General features: G+C 39.5%; 1 protein-coding gene across 1 annotated transcript in view; it reads right to left on the bottom strand.

Annotated features, from left to right (window-relative positions):
- LOC114650608 (NACHT and WD repeat domain-containing protein 2-like) overlaps positions 1-19,371 on the bottom strand; it is a 37,893-nt gene that overhangs the window by 12,596 nt on the left and 5,926 nt on the right. Inside the window, exons 2-5 of the mRNA XM_028800360.2 lie at positions 17,275-17,363; positions 15,579-15,695; positions 11,226-11,429; positions 4,722-4,866 (exon numbers count right to left, since the gene is read on the bottom strand). Coding sequence (XP_028656193.2) covers positions 4,722-4,866; positions 11,226-11,429; positions 15,579-15,695; positions 17,275-17,363 — 555 coding nt within the window. The remainder of the gene's footprint in view (positions 1-4,721; positions 4,867-11,225; positions 11,430-15,578; positions 15,696-17,274; positions 17,364-19,371) is intronic.

The raw sequence follows: 19,371 nt of genomic DNA, 5'->3' as shown, positions 1-19,371 counted from the left end.
GGAAAGAGAATAAAAACTGATTTTTTTTTCAGAATAGATCAACTAGTCAACCAATGGCTTTAGTGAAAAGGAGACGATGAATGTAGAAAGACCAGAATAACAGAGGAGACACTACAAGTGTGGCTACGTTAGGCTACAGTAAAGCATATAAACAATATAGAATAGAGTTTGGTCCATCTGACAATGGTGAGTTACTTAGCCAGTGATGGTAACTCTTTCCTAATTATTTTCCTTGCTGACTAATACATGTATTTAAAAGAGCCTAATGTCCCAGTATGGCTTTTTGCTAGGCGGACGCTGTCACTAAAAGGACTTGTGCATGGTATCCGGTCTAAAAGCATAGTTCTGAGCCAAGTGTGACACTTTGATGTGATCTTTATTTTCAATGCCATTTTAAGGTGTTCATACTTCTTGCTGAATGTATTCTCTATCATAATCTTGACTATTCTTTTTTGATTGCTTATATGATTCTCGTCTTGTTTTTGATTTGCTTGAAGACCTCTGGAATTCAACACCCTGTCATGGCTCCTTCCAGAGTGTTAACTTGAAGGAAGAACTATTCTAATTCCTAGCTACTCAACTCAGTCAATAGATGGTCGCAGTGGATGCAAGTTTATCTTCAAACCAATCCCTGATGCTAATTAGCCTTCTATCTTAATTTAACATGCCGTTATTTGCCAGTTTTAACATTTTTTGTGTCATTCTAGAAATGCACAACAGGGATTTTAACAAATATGACTAAGTAACTGTACTACTCTTTCTTTTAAAACTTTGACTGGTGTATTTCTTTAAAAGATTTTGTTTTTTTAATCAGCTGCTTTGTAGTGGCTGCTCATGTAAAACACCATTTGAAAAAGTAATACTGCTGCTTGTAACTGAAACACTCAGGTAATTACGGTAACTGCCATTCATACTCTCATTTTTTATTTAGAAGGGCAATTCTATATGAAATTTTTATTTTGCTCAAAAACTGGTCAAAATACAGTTTGTATTTTTCATTTTCTTCTTTTTCACTTTTTTATTTTACCATTTCAAAAAAACATGGCAAAATGTCAATATCCGGAATATCTTTGTATATAATACGCTACCGTGGCTGTTCGTTTGTCTGTCCCCGGATTTTAAATCATCTTTGGCTCACAAACCGTTTGACCTATTGACCTGAAATTTGGTACACATATACTACGTGACCTCAGCTATCCACCTTTGGGGTGATGATTGACCTCCAAGGTTATTCCTCTTTTTATTTTTATTTTATTTTATTGTAGAATCAACTCTCAGCAGCGGCCAGCAGGGTGTACGGGCACCGTTCTCATCCCTACCACCTTTGCCGTCATTTCCCCTACCTCTTCATATCTTAAATCATTCTTGAGGCAGATTGAACACGTAAATGCCAGCTTTTAAGTGAAAAATTAAGGAAAACGAACTAAGTAATTGCAACACAACCACTGACTTAATCAGTTTTAACGGCAAAAGATGCCGATGAAAGAATAGAAGAAGCTGGCCGGTAGGGTGGAGAAAAGAAGAGCTGCTCAGGAAGCAGCAAGCGCATCAACCTCTGAGTAAACGAATGCTAAACGTACAGAGAAAGAGGATGGAAACTAGGAATGCTCAAGTCAAGTGGATTCACTGCACGTTATCGTGCAGTGTGCCGTTACTGGTTTAATCATAATTTTTAAAATTCTTCTAAAAGGTATATTTTACAATGTTATTCTATAATGGCACAATAAAGGGCTAATGCATTATACTTCAATTAGGACATGGTCTTAATTATAACAACAACCCACAATTCCTTGTGTTCTCCATAGATGGAGTTGAGTAACGACTGTAGGTAAAATTCATATGCCAGTTGCTCGATATCAATGGGCATAATGAGATACATGTGTCCACTTTTTGTTATGCTGCTAGGTTATGACAAATGGTTTCTGAGATTTGTTCAGATAAAGAAGACAGAGGATTTAAGGTATAAGGCAGTAGGAATTGATACTGTACTCACTAATCAACAGCGCCAGGGAGTAGCGAGGTGTTACATGTTGATTATCCCATGCAAGTAAGGATTTCATTGCACTTTGTACATGTGACAATAAAGACCCTATCAACCTAAAACTGGTGAAGGTCAATGGTACCTGGATGAGCCATGATTTCAGGAGAATGTCAGACAACAACATGGAATTGTGATTTCCCAGTATATCTGTGCAGATTGTATCACTTTTGAGATCAGAGGATTGTAAAATAAATAATTTATTAAACATACGGCACATATGATAAGAAGACACTTGAGTGAACAGCAAGTACTAATGTACTGTATGCATAATCAGAATCAAAATGAGAGTTTTCAGAGTTTGCCTGTATTGTTGTAGACATCCTCAGCTGTAGAGAAGAATCCACATGGGAGCATCTTAGATTCTATGGAGAGGACCAACGGTTTTTTAATTGAAATGTAGCCTTAGTAAAATACACAACCATGGCACTACACAGATGAGAGGCATACAGACAGCACATACTGTATCAGCTCTTACCTAGAACATATCAGTGACAAAGCATTTATGCCAAATATATAAGCAGGAAAAAGTCCATATCTTTACAGTAAAGCACAATGAATTTCAGTAAGGTTACTCAACAAAATCACAATTGTTCAAGGAGATAGACTTACTTACACTAACAAAACATTTTTTTAAAATAAAGGCTAGTTAGCTCTGTTATATTTTCAGGTCAAAGAACTAACTCTACATTTTTTTCTTCCACTCTCCAACAAATTTTTAAAGTAAATCTTTTTCAAATCTCAAACGAATGATTCCCATTTATACGTTATGTAGTGTCAGTACTGAGAAAGTGTGTTCTCTGAGGTATAAAATTGTGCCAGTCTGCTTAGTCTCTTCAAATTTCCCAAACAGAAATTGAAAAGCTGCACTGCACTTTTTGTATACTGAAATAATTAAGAATTACATTTCATGATATGTACTGCATGCTGGCTATGATATTTATTATAAAAACTGATGCTTAGAAAATTATGCAAGTCAAATTTTGACTGTGTAAAAGACGGCTGGGATGCCCAGGATATGGAAGGATGGGGGAAGACAGCTTCTTTAACTCTTTTAGGGCTAATTTTTTTTTCCTTTTAGATAGATGAATATTTAAAAAAAACAACTCAGTTTTCTGAAAAGCTAACAAAGCAAAAGTTTCACAAATGAGTCAACATAAAATACTTATTTATGACAAAATGTTACTTCTTTATGTTCCATGAGCCCTACAGTATGTAAATTTACATACTTATTATATGTCTGTTTGTCTCATCACTCATAAGCTGAAAGGCACTCTCTGGACAAAAAAAAAAAACAGCTATTGATATTTTGTTTTTGAATTCCAGATCGGTTGCATCCAAATCGGAGTTCAATAAGTCAGAGTCTGGTTCAGCAATAATATGCAAAAAACATAAAAATAAATAATTAATGCCCACAGAGTACTTTGCTTTGCTTCACTCTCTCACCCTAATGTCGATGATATTCAAGACGCTGTTTACTGGAGTCGATGCAAATTGCCATCATAAAATTTGAGGCAGTAAACTTTGTGAAAATTAATATTTGTGTCATTCTGAAAACTTTTGGTCACAACTGTACATTGCCATAGCTTTGTCAGCTGCACATTCAGCTGGGGACCGATCAGCTGATGCAGGTACCTGACTTTCATTTTCGATCACCAGATCACTGGCATCAAAATGAGAGTTCGAAAAGTCAAAGCCCGAATCGGCAATAATACACAAAAAATAAATAAATAAATAATACGCAGAGAGTATTTTGCTTTGCGCATTTGCTTCGCTCTCTTGCCTCTCGATGCCATTCTAGACGTTCTTTACTCTGTGCTACTCGTGCACACGCAGGGATTCAACATCAGTTCAACGAGTCTAACAGCTCTCCTAGAAAAGGGGGTCTACCTATAACATAACGGTGAGTTTTATCGACGTTTGCAGCTTATCGCCCGCTGCCCTTGATGAGTCGACATCCGCCCTCAACCCCTGCTGTTGACAAAAGTCGACATCCTCCCTAAAAGAGTTAAGGCACTGCCTCCCCATAGACGCTAGATGGCAGCTCTTTGGGATTATAGCAGTGCCCCGGATTCCTGCTGGGCAATATGGGACTTGGAGTTCGTTATCTCAGCCCTGTTTGGGTGCTGTGGGTACTGCCAGGGGATACTGTGGTTGGACTTATATATGATGAAGTTTTCGCCTAACCCGGTAGTGCTGGCAGCCCACGGGGAGCGGAAGATCTTCCAGGTTGGCCAATATAAAAAGGACCATCTTAAACGCAGTCGGAGAGCCAGAGTCGGGTGGATGGTTGACAAACCTTGTTGGGAGGAGTGGAGAAAGAAGAAAGAGAAAGAGAGAGAGAGAGAAAGAAAAACTGTGTGCTGTATTGTTTATTTACTTGTGGCAGTCATGGTGGAAAGCCTTGTGAAGAGTTTGACAAAAATAAACAAGCTCTTGGTGTTTTCAACTTGCGTTCTCAGTGTCTGTGTGTTGGGTTTAAGGAGCGACAGTGCCCTCTAGTGACCACAACTGGTACACCAGTGATAAGATCGGCACATTGACATTTGATGTGTCATTCATTGCTGGGTTTAGCTGGGATTTAACTTGCACTAGATAGTCAATACCAGTGCTAATACCGACAGCCATTCCCAGAATCAGATTTTGGGGTAGCCTGATTATTAAGAATTTTTATTTTTATTACCAGATGTGAAATATTTTTTTCCATTCTCTTCCATTATTGTTTCCTTTTCAATGCAGGTTGTTACAACAGCATTAAAAATCAACTTCATTTCTTCAAAATCCTTGCGCCATTCAGAGTGATCTCGTTCTTTTGCTTTGATTTCTGTCTGAGAAGGAAAAAAGTAAAAAGTATTTTAATGAGTAGAAAAAAAAAATGAAGGTATAAAGAAATTATGATTGGGCCTTCTTAAAGAGATCACTGTTCACTTTTCAAATACAACATATGGCCAAATTTTTGTGAACACCTAACCATCACGCCTCCATATATGAACTTGGTGGGCATCCTATTCCAAAACCATGGGCTTTATTAATATGGAGTTGCGCCCCCCTAAACCCCCAACTTTGCAGGTATAACAGTCTTCAGTCGTCTGGCAATGGTTTTCACAAGATCTTGGAGTTTATCTGTAAGAATTGGTGCCCATTCAGCCAAAAGAGGTCTTGTGAGTTCAGGTGCAGCTGTTGGACAAGATGATCTGACTTGCAATCAGCATTCAGTTTCCTCACAAAGGTGGTCAATAGGGTTGGAGTCAAGGCTCTGTTTAGGCCATTCATGTTTCTTCACAACATACTTGTGTAGCCATGTATTTCTGGGCCGGGCTTTGTGTATAGGGGCACAGTTATGCTGTAACATAAAAATGTCTTCCCCAAACTGTTCCCAGAAAGTTGGAAGCACACAGTTGTCTGAAATGTCTTTGTATGTTGCAGCATTAACAGTACCGTTCGCTGGAACCAAGGGGCCTAACCCAAACCCTGAGAAATAGGCCAAGACTATCCCTCCTCCACCAAACTTTTCAGCAGGCACTATGCACTCCAGAAAGTGGCACTCTTCTGCCATCTGCCAATCCCAGATTTGTCTGTTAGACTGCCAGAGAGTGAAGAAGGATTCATCACTCCAATGCTCCACAGTCCAATGGCGAGGTGCTTTACACCACTCCAACTGATGCTGGGCATTGATCTTAGACTTGAATGAAGTCACTCGGCCTTGGCAACCCATTTTATGAAGCTCATAATACGGAGTGTTTTGAGGATATTGCTTCCAGTGGCAATCTGGAACTGTGTCATGCGTGATGCAACAGAGGAAAGGTAATTTTTAAATGAAGTGTGCTTCAGCACTTAGCCGCCCCACTCTGTGAGGTTACGTGGTCTACCAATTCATGACTGAGCTGTTGTAGCTCCTAGGTGCTTCCACTTAACAATAATAGCACTTATAGTTGACTGGGACAGATCGAGCAGACAGAAATTTTACACACTGACTTGTGGCAAAGATGACAGCTTATGACAGTGCCATATTTAAAGTCACTGAACTCTTCAGTACCATCCATTGTATCGCCCGTGTTAGTCATTGGAGATTGCATTGCTGTGTGCTTGATATTATGTGTTAACAATGAGACACTTGAACAGAAATATTCAGAGGGGTGTCTGCATACTGATGGCCTTATAATGTACATGTGAAAAGCATTTTAATAGACTGTACAATTTAGACAGCTCAGATGATATACTAAAGTGGGTATAACCTAACATTGGATTAGTTCTTCATTGTAGATTTACATAAGCCAAGGGCACGGTCTCTATATCAAAAATACAGACAAATACTGCTGGAACATAGAAAAATGGCTAATAATGACCAGAGGTGTTTTCCCATTGTACAAACATCTGACAGGATAAATACGAGCATCCATATAGTGATCATTTCATTCATCTATTTTTTAAACTGCCAGCTCTAGCTTGACTAAGTACAAATCAGGATGGGTGTTTGTCTGATTGTCAATGTAATAAAGAATTGGAGAAAAATCACAGAAATGTTGGCGCAGTTCATACCCATTAGCAAATGTACATTTTCAATAATTGCTCATTACGAATACACTGCTATATCTATTGAATAACTAGTAATTGTAATAACTATACATGCTCTGCGTGTCTGTAAAACAAACTAGAACATGAAGAAGAAGAATTCATTTTTCATTTTGAGCCTCGATAAAGCATTATGGAGAAAGACAATCAGCAAGTTTTGAATTTAAGTTTGAAATGGAATTAGAACCTGTTTTGTCAGACAGTGGATAAAATGGATGATATCTGCACTTGCCTCTTCTCCAGTGCGTGCACAGATATGACACTTTGTGCCCTTAGCTCTCGTCCTGGATTAAGCAGGTTCAGAAAATAGATGGTTGGCTATTTCTTTAATTTTTTTTCGATACAAAGAGGTGAAGCGTTTATTATAAAACGTCTATGTGGAATTTTTATATTCTCTTGGTACTTCTGTTTTCCTCCCAACTTCCCAAAAATGTCTAGGCTGCATTGATTGGTGAATAAAAACTGGTTATGTATGGACGTGTATATGAGTGGGCTGGTGCTCTCTTCATGGATGGTTTCTGCCTTATCCCTACTACTGCCAGGGTAGGTCCTGACTCTCCACAGGCCATCAATTTACAGTACTACACTTTTAAGATTATGTGGCAGCTAGTGACACAGGAAATATTGTGGAGGTGGAAAGAAAGAATAATTCAACAGAGCATCATCTGTACTTAGAAGCTAAAGCTCCAGAAATAACCAAGAAATTGTTGCTGGATTTGAGTCTATGAGGGAACCCACATGGAGAGAGCACAATTTTACAGTATAACCCCTTTTTCCCGCCATCTCCTCCAATTTCTTTGGAGGGATCCTGAGATGTTATAATCTCTCCAGCATGTACTAGGTCTGCCCCAAGGTCTCCTCCCAGTTGGACATGCCTGGATCACCTCCCCTGGAAAGTGTTCTGGAGGCATCCTAATCAGATGCCTGAATCACCTCAACTGGTCTCTTCCAACAGACATCTGCATTCCTCACCCTCTCACTAAAGCTGAGCCCAGACAGCCTGCTAATGAAATTAATTTCTAATTCTTGTACCCACTATTGAATTCTTTCAGTCACTACCTAAAGCTTGTGACTATAAGTGAGGGCTTCCTGTTCACCACGATTGACCGATACAATATCCGCATACTGTAACTGCAGACGTTACTCCAATCAGCCTGTCAATCTCCTGCTCCCTTCTTCCTTCACTCAAGATCCTGAGATACCTCCAGTAGAGGCAATACCTCAAACCCAACCTGAAGGCGGCACTCCACTCTTTTCTGGCTAGGAACCATGACCTTAGACTAAGGTGCTGATCCTAATCAAGGCCACAAACTGCCCCAGTGTGTATTGAAGCTAACAGCCCGATGAAGTCAGTATGACCACGTCTCCTGCAAAAAACAAAGATAGGATCCTGAGGTCACCCTCCACTTCTTGGCTGCACTTAGAAATCCTGTCCATTAAAAATTACAAACAGAATTGATGACAAAGGTCAGTCCTCATGGAGTTCCACCCACCGGGAATAAATCTTACTGCCAGCAAAGTAAACCAAGGCTTTCACTCAAGTTGTATAGGGGCCAAATAGCTTGCAACAGCAGGCCGGTACCCCACAGTCCCAAACACCCCTCAAAGGACAGCTATAGTATGAGCTCATATGCCATGAATCCTCTCGAATCCTTGTGAGGATAAAAACTAGTCCAGTCTATAGCAACCTGGAAGAAATACCCATTGTTCCTCCTGAATTCGAGGCTCAACCAACAGCTGGATCCTCCATTCAGAACTCTGACATACAGTAGGTCTTCCCAGGGTGGCTGAGGAGTGTGATCTCCCTAAAGTTGGAGTACACACTCCAGTTCCCATCCTTAAAGATGGGGAACACCACTCCAGTTTGCCAATCCAGAGGTACTATTCCCAGAGTCAAGACAGCCCAACAGTATCTAGAGTCTTTAAGAACTCAGAGGGAATATCATCCATCCTCGGCACCTGTCACTGAGGATTTTTTTTAACTACTTCAGTGACCTCAGCTCCAGTGATGGGAGTTTCCTCCCCCAAGTCCCCTGACTCTGTTTCCTCATAGGAAGGTGTGTCAGTGGGATTTAGGAGGTCCTTGAAGTGCCCAGGCTGACTATAACCCCAGGTGAGGTCAGCCACACTCCATTCCTGCTTAAAACCACATTAGTGAAGAATTGCTTCTCCCTCCTGAGTCGCCTAACAGCTTGTAGGATCACTTTGAGGCCGACAGAAAGTCATTTTTTATAGCTTCACATAACTCCTCCCACACCTGAGTTTTTGCACCCACCACTGCCATTGATGCACTCCACTTGGCCTGTCAACTGCCTTTGGGTCCCACAAGTTAATCAAACTTAAAAGGCCTTCTTCAGTCTAATGGATTCCTTTACTGTTGTCACCCACCAGTGGGTTCAGGATTGCCATCATGAAAGTCACCAACGACCTTATGTCCGCAGCTCTGCATAGCTGCCTCAGCAATGGAGTCACAGATATTGGCCCATTCAGGTTCAATGTCCCCAGCCTCCCTTTGGAATGCAAAAAAAATATATCCTGGACCAAGACATCTGCGAAATGTTTCCAGCACACCCTCTCTATATTCTTGAATGGGTCTGCCTGGTCTGTCTGTCATGTTACTCTGTCAGCTAATCCAACTCACAACCAGGCAGTGATAAGTTGATAGCTCAGCCACTCTTCTCACCTGAGTGTCCAGAACATACAGTTTTAAATTTGATGACACAACTATGAAATTGATCATCAGCTTATGGCCTATGGTGCTCTGGTGCCAATTGCACTTATGAACACCCTTATGCTTCAACGCGGCGTTCATTACGAACAAATTATGACTAGCACAGGAGTCCAAAAGCAAAGCACCACTCAGGCTCAGATCAGGTAGATCATTCCTCCCAATCACTAAAAAAACAAATTATTTTATATTTAATAAACCAATATGACAGGTGCAACATGGTAGTGCAGTGCTGCTTTACAGATCCAATATCTTGTGTTTGAACCCTGTACCCAGTGCTGCTGGGATAGACTCGGGGCCCCTTAACTGGATTATGTATGTACATTTGATAACAGTACATTATGTTATGTCAGATCTGATTGGAATAAATAGCACTATATGTCTAACAAACCTGTAACTCTTTGACTGTAATGTAATATGGAAAGCAACCAAAATTAAAGACAATACTGTATTATTATACACAACATAGGGTTCTTCTGCGAGAATCATTTCAGCCTACTTGATAGAGAATACAGAATAGATTGCCTATAAGTAAAAGGGGAAGGGTGTCAGTTTATAAAAGTTCTATACGTTCACCCATTTTCCCTGGTCATAGGCCAAAGTCTGTCATGGCAGTATCGTTTCAACTGGTAATCATCCATCCATCCATTTTCCAACCCGCTGAATCCGAACACAGGGTCACGGGGGTCTGCTGGAGCCAATCCCAACCAACACAGGGCACAAGGCAGGAACCAATCCCGGGCAGGGTGCCAACCCACCGCAGGACACACACAAACACACCCACACACCAAGCACACACTAGGGCCAATTTAGAATCGCCAGTCCACCTAACCTGCATGTCTTTGGACTGTGGGAGGAAACCCACGCAGACACGGGGAGAACATGCAAACTCCACACAGGGAGGACTCAGGAAGCGAACCCAGGTCCCCAGGTCTCCCAACTGCGAGGCAGCAGCGCTACCCACTGCGCCACCGTGCAGCCAACTGGTAATCATTTTTTCTCAAATGTTTTTATTTTTGCTAACTGTCCTTCATGGCCATTTATTTGCTAATTGCTTAGCAATAGAATTACTTTTGTTTTGGCGATCCTAAATTGTCCCTAGTGTGTGCTTGGTGTGTGTGTGTGTGTGCCCTGCCTTGCGCCCGGTGTTGGCTGGGATTGCTCCAGCAGACCCCCGTGACCCTGTAGTTAGGATATAGCGGGTTGGATAATGGATGAATTATTTAATTGCTTTCTATTAAGGTGGCATGTTGGCTCCCTCTCAGTAAGAAGACCAGGGTTCACATCCAACTGTGTGGAGTTTACATGTTCTCCCCAAGTCAGCATGGGATTCCTCTCAAAATCTAAATACAGTACCTGTAGGTTAGATGGATTGGTGATGCTAAATTGGCCTGTGTGGTATGTGAGTGTGTTTGCCCTGTAATTGACAGACACCCTGTCCAGAGATTGCCCCTGCCTTGTGCCCTGTGCTTTCTGGGGTAGGCTCCAGCTCTCACACAACTCCGCTCAGGATGAAGCAGGTTAGTAAATGGATGGATGAATGGATGTTTTCTAACACCATTTTGCTTCCTTTTTGTTCTGATTAAGGATGAGTCCAAGGGTCTGGGCCTCCAAATTATAGAGGTGTGCTGTCATTAGGACATTTACTCTATTATAAAACCAAAAAAAAAAAAATACAAATAAACAAAGAACCTGCTAAACTTTTTTTTCTACAAAGTTTGTGCTGTGGATTTTGAGTACCAACATTTAATTTAAGACATTAAATGAGAAAACAAGCTATGCTGTAAGCGAAGGAGCTCAAACAGAATTTAGAAAGGGTCTGTTTTTGCTGTTTACCACATGCAAAGGATTTGCTTGTATATTCTGCACCTCAATGGCAGGCCTTACCTGACTATAGTAGTGTGGAAGCAGTGTCTTCTTGGGCAGTAGACAGTATGCAGGAGGAACTGCATTCTCATCTCTCTGGTACCATTTTGTCAGAACTCTGGTGTTCAGACTCTCCTGTTGAGCTACTTGAATAATCTCCTCAAACTCAGAGGCTTCAATTCTCGCGGGTAAACAAGGGCTGCCATATTGTTCTCTAATGAGTGCCTAACACCGGGATCCAAAGGAAAAGGGAAAAAAAAGTTAGAAAATGCATGTCTGGTGGAACATTCAGGTATGCTTGGGGACTATATCATCTGTTTTGTAAGTAGGAGCATTTTATGTTGTTGTTAATTTACTCCAAACATTTTGTTTATTAAATATGTTTCTAACAATGAGTCATATTATGAAAAACAGCTGTTCTACCAGGCTTTCCTTAGAAGAGCAATACAATTTATGTTACGTGTATAAAATAAATGAAAAGAAGATTTGAAACTTATGACCTTATATTGCAGCAGAAAGACATGTTTTTTTAGTATAATCTAGCTTCTAGTACTTTTGAGCTTAGTAAGCCCTTAGTAAGTGAACATTTTTTTGGAATTACAGTAAGTGTAAGATTTAGAGAAACAGAAATAATTATGCAGAAAATAATGCGTAGAACACTAATAATAGTTGTCTCAGTAGTTTAGTAATAATATTGAAATGTTATGGAGTACATAGAATGCTCCACAGCCGTAATGTACTACTTGATCACTGAGAGACAAGTTTGGATCGAGGGGCACGCACACTCTACTCCTCCCTGAGCAGCATTCCTGGTGGATCCTCACCAGTTGTGTGCCCTCTCACTCCTGCCATCTCAAAAGACTTTTGGTACTCCGGCTTAAGCATGAATGGGTCATTTGTCCTTTTTTGTATATCATAAAATGAGCATTGAGGAAACATTGAGCAGAATTTTGATTTGATCAACCATTAGTTACCAAGTGGCAAATGTAAAAATCTTGTTCTTTGTCAACATGCTTAAATATTTTAAAATTCTCAGTAATTATTGTGGCCAACATAAACACTTAAAATTGGTGTTATTTTGTTGCACAATTGTTTCTAATCCTTTTGAAATAAAAATTATGCCAATATCATGTTGTGTTCTGGAGTCATTGCGGTTAAAAGGCACAAAGATCCAGTGAAAATGGAAACTTTAGTGATGTTGTCTCAGTTTGTTTTTTTCTAAATATTTATAAATAGAACATCTAGGGTTTTATTAACATATATTGAAAGCTAGACTCAACTGGATATATATAAGAATAAGAATACTGTATAAGATAATATGCATTCTACATAAATAAAGTACAATCTTTCCAATAAGGCAAACAGTTGACCCATGGTTGCCATCTAGTGGATATACGTGGATATGTTATGCTATTAATTCAATATTACTGCAGCTGATAATGGCAACTTTTTTTGCGATGGTTTAAACTCTAAACAGACAGATTGTGGTTTATATCCTGTATATATATACACACACACACACATATATACACTGGCGTAGCTCGAGTTCGTGCCGCTCGGGGTGGTGCTTCAATTTGCTGCCCTCCAATATATCTGAATATGTTAACCTATTTAAATAGAAAATTAAAATGACATATAGAGAAAAATTAAGATAAATTTTGTATAGATTTATTCATATATAGAGAAACAGCAATAATTTTTCACATATAATTATCTATAAGCATAAACTAGACAAGAATATAGTATAGACGCACTGATAAGCCATGTTCTAATTATTAGTTTAATGTAATTACACTGTGAAAACCAGAACCAGTGTAGTGTACAAGTGATAGGTGGGGATGTTTAATGCGCAGAGCAAAAATGCATTCGGATTGATAACGAAATGAAATTATAACTTATAAATTAGTTATCTTCCTAGAAATTATTATCAGTGTAATGTTTGTGTTTATTTTTGTTATTTCCTCACTGATGCATTCACAGAAGGACAGTCTGAAAATTATTTTTGAAGCATTTGTGGATAAAAATCAGAGAATTTGACTTTTTTCATTCATGAGTGATATTTTTCCGAACCCTGCTGCTTACACACGAATTGTACTGAGCTTTTTGGACAATAATGCCACCCTAATATATATAAATAACAGTGATAATAGAATATAATTACAATACAATACATAAATATGCTTGTGGTGGATAAGATAGCTTTTACAGACACCAGTTTCCAACAGAAGTGATGTAAAAATGTTGTCAGCTGAGGTACTATTATTAGCTGTTTTACAGCAAACATTAAAACTCAGAAATTCTCTGTGGCTGGAAGGTGAGCATTCACCTCATGACAATTCATTGTGACTGAAAAACAAGCTGTTGCTATAAAAATCAACATATGAAAAAGCCTTTTCCAATGAATGATCTGTCGCCACAAAAGCTTAAGCTCAAAAATATCCATCCATCCATTATCCAATCCGCTATATCCTAACTACAGGGTCACGGGGGTCTGCTGGAGCCAATCCCAGCCAACACAGGGCACAAGGCAGGAAACAAACCCTGGGCAGGGCGCGCACACACACCAAGCACACACTAGGGACAATTTAGGATCGCCAATGAACTTAACCTGCATGTCTTTGGACTGTGGGAGGAAACCCACACAGACATGGGAAGAACATGCAAACTCCACACAGGGAGGACTCGAACCCGGGTCTCCTTACTGTGAGGCAGCAGCGCTACCCACTGCGCCACTGTGCCGCCCTGCTCAAAATATAATTTTCTTTAAAGGCTGTTCGCTTCTCACGGAAATCACGGAAGAATCCAAAATCTTGGAGCTAAGGTATACATGTTGTTCCACTCAAACTTATAACTGAGAATTTTATGTTGCAAGTCAACAAGGTGGTCCACAGCCGCCATGATGTGCACCTTGGCAACTCATTAACTGAATACTGAGAAAGAAAATATAACACGTAAAATGCCTAAAATTTAAATTAAAAAATGAAAATGTTTCTTGGATAAGAATATATAATGAAACATATCAAAATGATGCTTGACAATCCCACTTTTAAAATATTAAAAACTAATAAACATAATTTATATAATGCAAAAAAAAAACCCCAAATCACAACAAAACCAGCCTCTCTCATGGTAAATTAACCAGTAATTAAGATTGCACAGAATGTTTCTCCATTTTAAGATAGATGATTTTGAAATTCAGCAATGCTTTTTACATGGGAGTTTTTGAGATTTCAATAATTTCTACAGCATGCTTTAGTTAAGATATCTCAATGTAAGTTGAATTGTCCGCACAATTTTCCTTAAAGAATATCTGAACTAAACTTCAATGAAAATGGTCAACTGGGAATCAATGTGCTCTTGCATTTTATAAGAATACACCCAAAAAAGTAAATTCATGTGTGGTATTGAAATTAATTTATTCTTGTTTGAAATGGTTTCTTTCATCGCCACTAATCATTCTGCCTTGATAAAAACTGAACAAGCCAGGCAAGGACCAGGAAATGAAGCTCAAAAATCGTAGTCAAAAACACTCCATTCATGACAAATAGTACTTACACCTACAGAACTCTTTACATTCCAGTTAAGAAGATTAAATAGTTCAGATTTCCTGAGTAAGAGAATAGATTTATAATTATTTAATTAGAGCTGCAATTGTAAAACTCTCATCTAGAAATATTAATATTGGAATATATCCTTCCAAGAATGCCATCAGTATTTGAGATCTTGTCCCATGCCTACTTATTTTCTGCTTTTTGTATAATTAGAGGGCGGCATGGTGGCGCAGTGGGTAGCACTGCTGCCTCGCAGTTGGAAGACCTGGGGACCTGGGTTCGCTTCCCGGGTCCTCCCTGCATGGAGTTTGCATGTTCTCCCCGTGTCTGTGCGGGTTTCCTCCGGGCGCTCTGGTTTGCTCCCACAGTCCAAAGACATGCAGGTTAGGTGGATTGGTGATTCTAAATTGGCCCTAGTGTGTGCTTGGTGTGTGGGTGTGTGTGTCCTGTGGTGGGTTGGCACCCTGCCCGGGATTGGTTCCTGCCTTGTGCCCTGTGTTGGCTGGGATTGGCTCCAGCAGACCCCCGTGACCCTGTGTTCGGATTCAGCGGGTTGGAAACGTTTCAAAAACTTTTCTAAACCAAATAGCCTGACAAACTGTTTAAAACAATGTAACATTCCTTTAAGTTTAAAAAGGCAATAAAAAGTTGATAAATGTGTGGCTTCCTAATTGAAATGTTTTGTGATCATCAAATGTTTTATTCATACTACAGACAAACGTTTTTTGGTAGATGAGGGAGAAATAAAACTGCCCCGGTGCCTAGAGTAAAGTACGATCAGACTGTGCTACACATTTTCCAGCCTGTTTCGTAACGCACTCACTAAAAAGTAGGGCCCAGCGGAGCTCTCCAGACATTCCTGCAGAACTTCCATCCGGACTTGACGGACTTGATCATCATTAACATCATCAGGGTCCACTCCCTCATACATATCAATGACCTACAAAAAAAAAAATACATTGTTATTTGACAGTCACTAAATCTTCAGTTTATTTTGTGAGATACCTTAATGCACCTTATAAATAAAAACTAACACAAAAAGGCAATGAAAGCTTGAATCATTGAAATAAACAAAGGAAACTTAAAAAAATACATTAAAGACAGACTCAAAACGGGAAAATCAAATGAATGAACATCTTAGCTGATTACTGAGGCTTTCCAAACAGCTCTACTTATTCAGATCATTGTTACTGTTTCTAGGGTTACATCCATCCATCCATCCATTTTCCAACCCGCTGAATCCGAACACAGGGTCACGGGGGTCTGCTGGAGCCAATCCCAGCCAACACAGGGCACAAGGCAGGGAACCAATCCTGGGCAGGGTGCCAACCCACCGCAGGACACACACAAACACACCCACACACCAAGCACACACTAGGGCCAATGTAGAATCGCCAATCCACCTAACCTGCATGTCTTTGGACTGTGGGAGGAAACCGGAGCGCCCGGAGGAAACCCACGCAGACACGGGGAGAACATGCAAACTCCACGCAGGGAGGACCCGGGAATCGAACCCAGGTCTCCAGGTGTCCCAACTGCGAGGCAGCAGCGCTACCCACTGCGCCACCGTGCCGCCAGGGTTACATATAAACTATATTTTTAATTAATTTGAAAATAATTAACTTTTCAAGACTGAGTCATTAAGAGTAAATTACCAAAAGGAAAAACAACAAGAGGAGTATAAAAAAATAAAAGGACTATTAAAAAAGTTCCTCTCAAATCATCACTGCCCAAAGGGACACGATTCAGTAATTTAGGAAAAAATGCCACCACAGCATGTCGCTAGATCTGTCTCACATGCACTAACATTCACACCTACAGCTTTTTCATCTCAGACTTTGGGGTCTCTGGTTCCTTTCTTTTCCCCCAACGTACATCAGTGTTGGAGAAGTAAGAACAGGACACCCACTTAAGATCAGACTACACAAAATTTAGTTTTTGGATGGAAAAATGAATATCTGGCCACCTTCCAAACCATTTTTCCCCATGTTGTAGGAAGCCAGACCCTATCCTGGTAGCAATGGGCAACGTCTGAACCATCTTTGGAGGGGTTACTAAATATGTATGTGTTTTGATAGTGTGTGGGTTGATTCAATATGAATAAACATCGAGCCTGGAATGTTGAAATGCCACGTTGGTTAAAGAGTCTCATTGTTATTATTTTTAGGCGGCATAGCGGGGCAGAGCCTAGCACTGCTGCCTTACCAATCCAACATCCTGAGCTGCAATCCCCCACAAAATTGCTGCCTATATGAAGATTGTACATTATCTCAGTGTCCCCATGGGTTACCAAATTGAAAATCTGCAGGCCACCAGAACTGATCTTCTTATTTAGCATACATCAATCACTCACTCCATTCTTGCCTAAAATAAATCCTACGGAAGAGCACATTCTTCAGATGTTTGCTCTTAGTATCATGGCTGCTGCTTGCAGAAAATTTCTACAGATGAATTTAAGATTGCTCAACAATTACAATGCTGTGCACATAACTTTTGTTCACTTCAGCTAGTGTGGTTACCTGAAAGTCAAGGCCAAAGGTGTATCTGCAATGCTCTCTAATCTTCAGGTACACCGTCTCTCTGAGAGCTTTCCTTTCTTCTTTGAAATCTGCAATGTGGCCACAATTAAAGAGACATTATACACCAAAATAGTGAAAATGATTATTTCAGTGTATCAGGTCAACACAATTAATTTTCGTTTTGTCAGTTTGACAAGCAATTGAAACAATGGAATATAGTAAAGGTCAGTAACATCTTATGCAATAATCCTGTTTAGTAGTGAAGAGTAGTTTAAGAAGTTTAACAGATTAACAAGTTCAGAATGAACGACTGAAGTTTCAAAGCTTATTGTACATAAATAAGTTAAACTCCTCTGTGGCTTACTGTCTACATTTCTCCCAGTTATTTGTTTTTTTTTTTTTTTTTGCTCTGGTCTTTATAAGGAATTTAATTCTAGACTTAGTTTTTGTTTATTAATATACTAGCAAAATACCCGCGCTTCGCAGCGGAGAAGTAGTGTGTTAAAGAGGTTATGAAAAAGTAAAGGAAACATTTTAAAAATAACGTAACATGATTGTCAATGTAATTGTGTTGTCATTGTTATGAGTGTTGCTGTCATATATATATATACATATACACATATACACACACATATACACACATATTATATATACATATACACATATATTTTTTATATATATATATATATATATATATATATATATATACACATACATACATACATACATACATATACACACATAGATGCACTCACAATAACATAGAAATCAATATAAACAACATTAACATCATTATCATATGAGAATATGAAGTAATATATAAGAAGCACATTTCATATAAATATAAATAATTAAACAGTAAAATCTTCTTGTATAATTTGCTACCGTGGCTTTTCGTTGGTCTGTCCAGGATATTTAAATCACCTGTAGCTTGCAAACTGTTTCACTTATTGACTTGAAATGTGGTACACATATAATACGTCACGTCTGCTATCCGCTTTATGGGTGATGATTGTATTACTCTTTTTATGTTTATTTTATTTTAGAATCAACTCCTATCTGCGCACACCAGGGCGGCCGTGGGCAGATGCGTATGGTGTATTCACTCCATGTTATCGTGCATTGCGCTGTCACTGGTATTTTGATAAAAGAATTTGAACAATATATAAGAAGCGTATAAATTATTAAACAGTAAAACATTAACATTTAAGAAGTAAAGTTAGATTAAGTACTACTGCAGTGCCTTCGGGTATACCTCATTTTTTCTTTGCCCATTACATGCTTAAATGTATACATTTTTTGGTGTACCTACCCGAGAACACGCGACATATAACCGACCGTGGGAGAAGCATGGATTTTAAACACGCGTTGAGTTCATCTGCTGGTCTCCCTCGTGGAATAACTGGTAATGTTTCACTAAAATCTACAGCGAGTAAAACGACATTACCTCCTTTTTTTTTTGTACGATCTCTGAGATGTTGCTTTTTTCGGTTCAAGGCTTCATAAGCTCTTTTATGTTCCATGGTGTACTTAATAAGTACTAATTATCCCAATCCATCATCTTTGAATGTTGCAAGACTTTCGCCTTGTATGTAGATCGGGGTAATTACATTCATTGCATTCCTAGTGTGAATCACAATCTGATTGTATGGGTGGTTACCTGGCACTGTAGGGTTGCCACCCGTCCTTTAAAATACGGAATCGTGCCGCGTTTGACAATGAAATTGCGCGTCCCGTTTTGAATCAATAGTGGACGGGATTTATCCCGTATTTTTGTAATCATTTTTTTTTTAAAGCAGCATCTCATGCAAATCATCCCACACGCATTTTATGAAGATGCCTCCCTTCCTACTTTTGATTGGGTAATACTTGATGTCATCGTTAGTTTGATTGGTGTTTTTAACTGTCCAGTGAGGAGGGCGTGTCTTTGAAGTACAGTCTGCAAAGTGTTGGCACTGAGATGTGGCGTCAGCACCATACTTGAAGCCCCTAACGTTGCGGTCAGCAAGTCGGCTAACATCCGCCATGTGCCGTCTTTCAGTTGCGAGAAGCAGATCATAGAATGCTTGAAACTGTTGCCCCTAACGTTGCGCCACG

The sequence above is a fragment of the Erpetoichthys calabaricus genome, chromosome 4 (assembly GCF_900747795.2).
Source record: "Erpetoichthys calabaricus chromosome 4, fErpCal1.3, whole genome shotgun sequence".
Lineage (NCBI taxonomy): Eukaryota > Metazoa > Chordata > Cladistia > Polypteriformes > Polypteridae > Erpetoichthys > Erpetoichthys calabaricus.
Note: the sequence above shows the minus strand (reverse complement) of the source record. Positions and strands in the feature narration are given on the sequence as shown.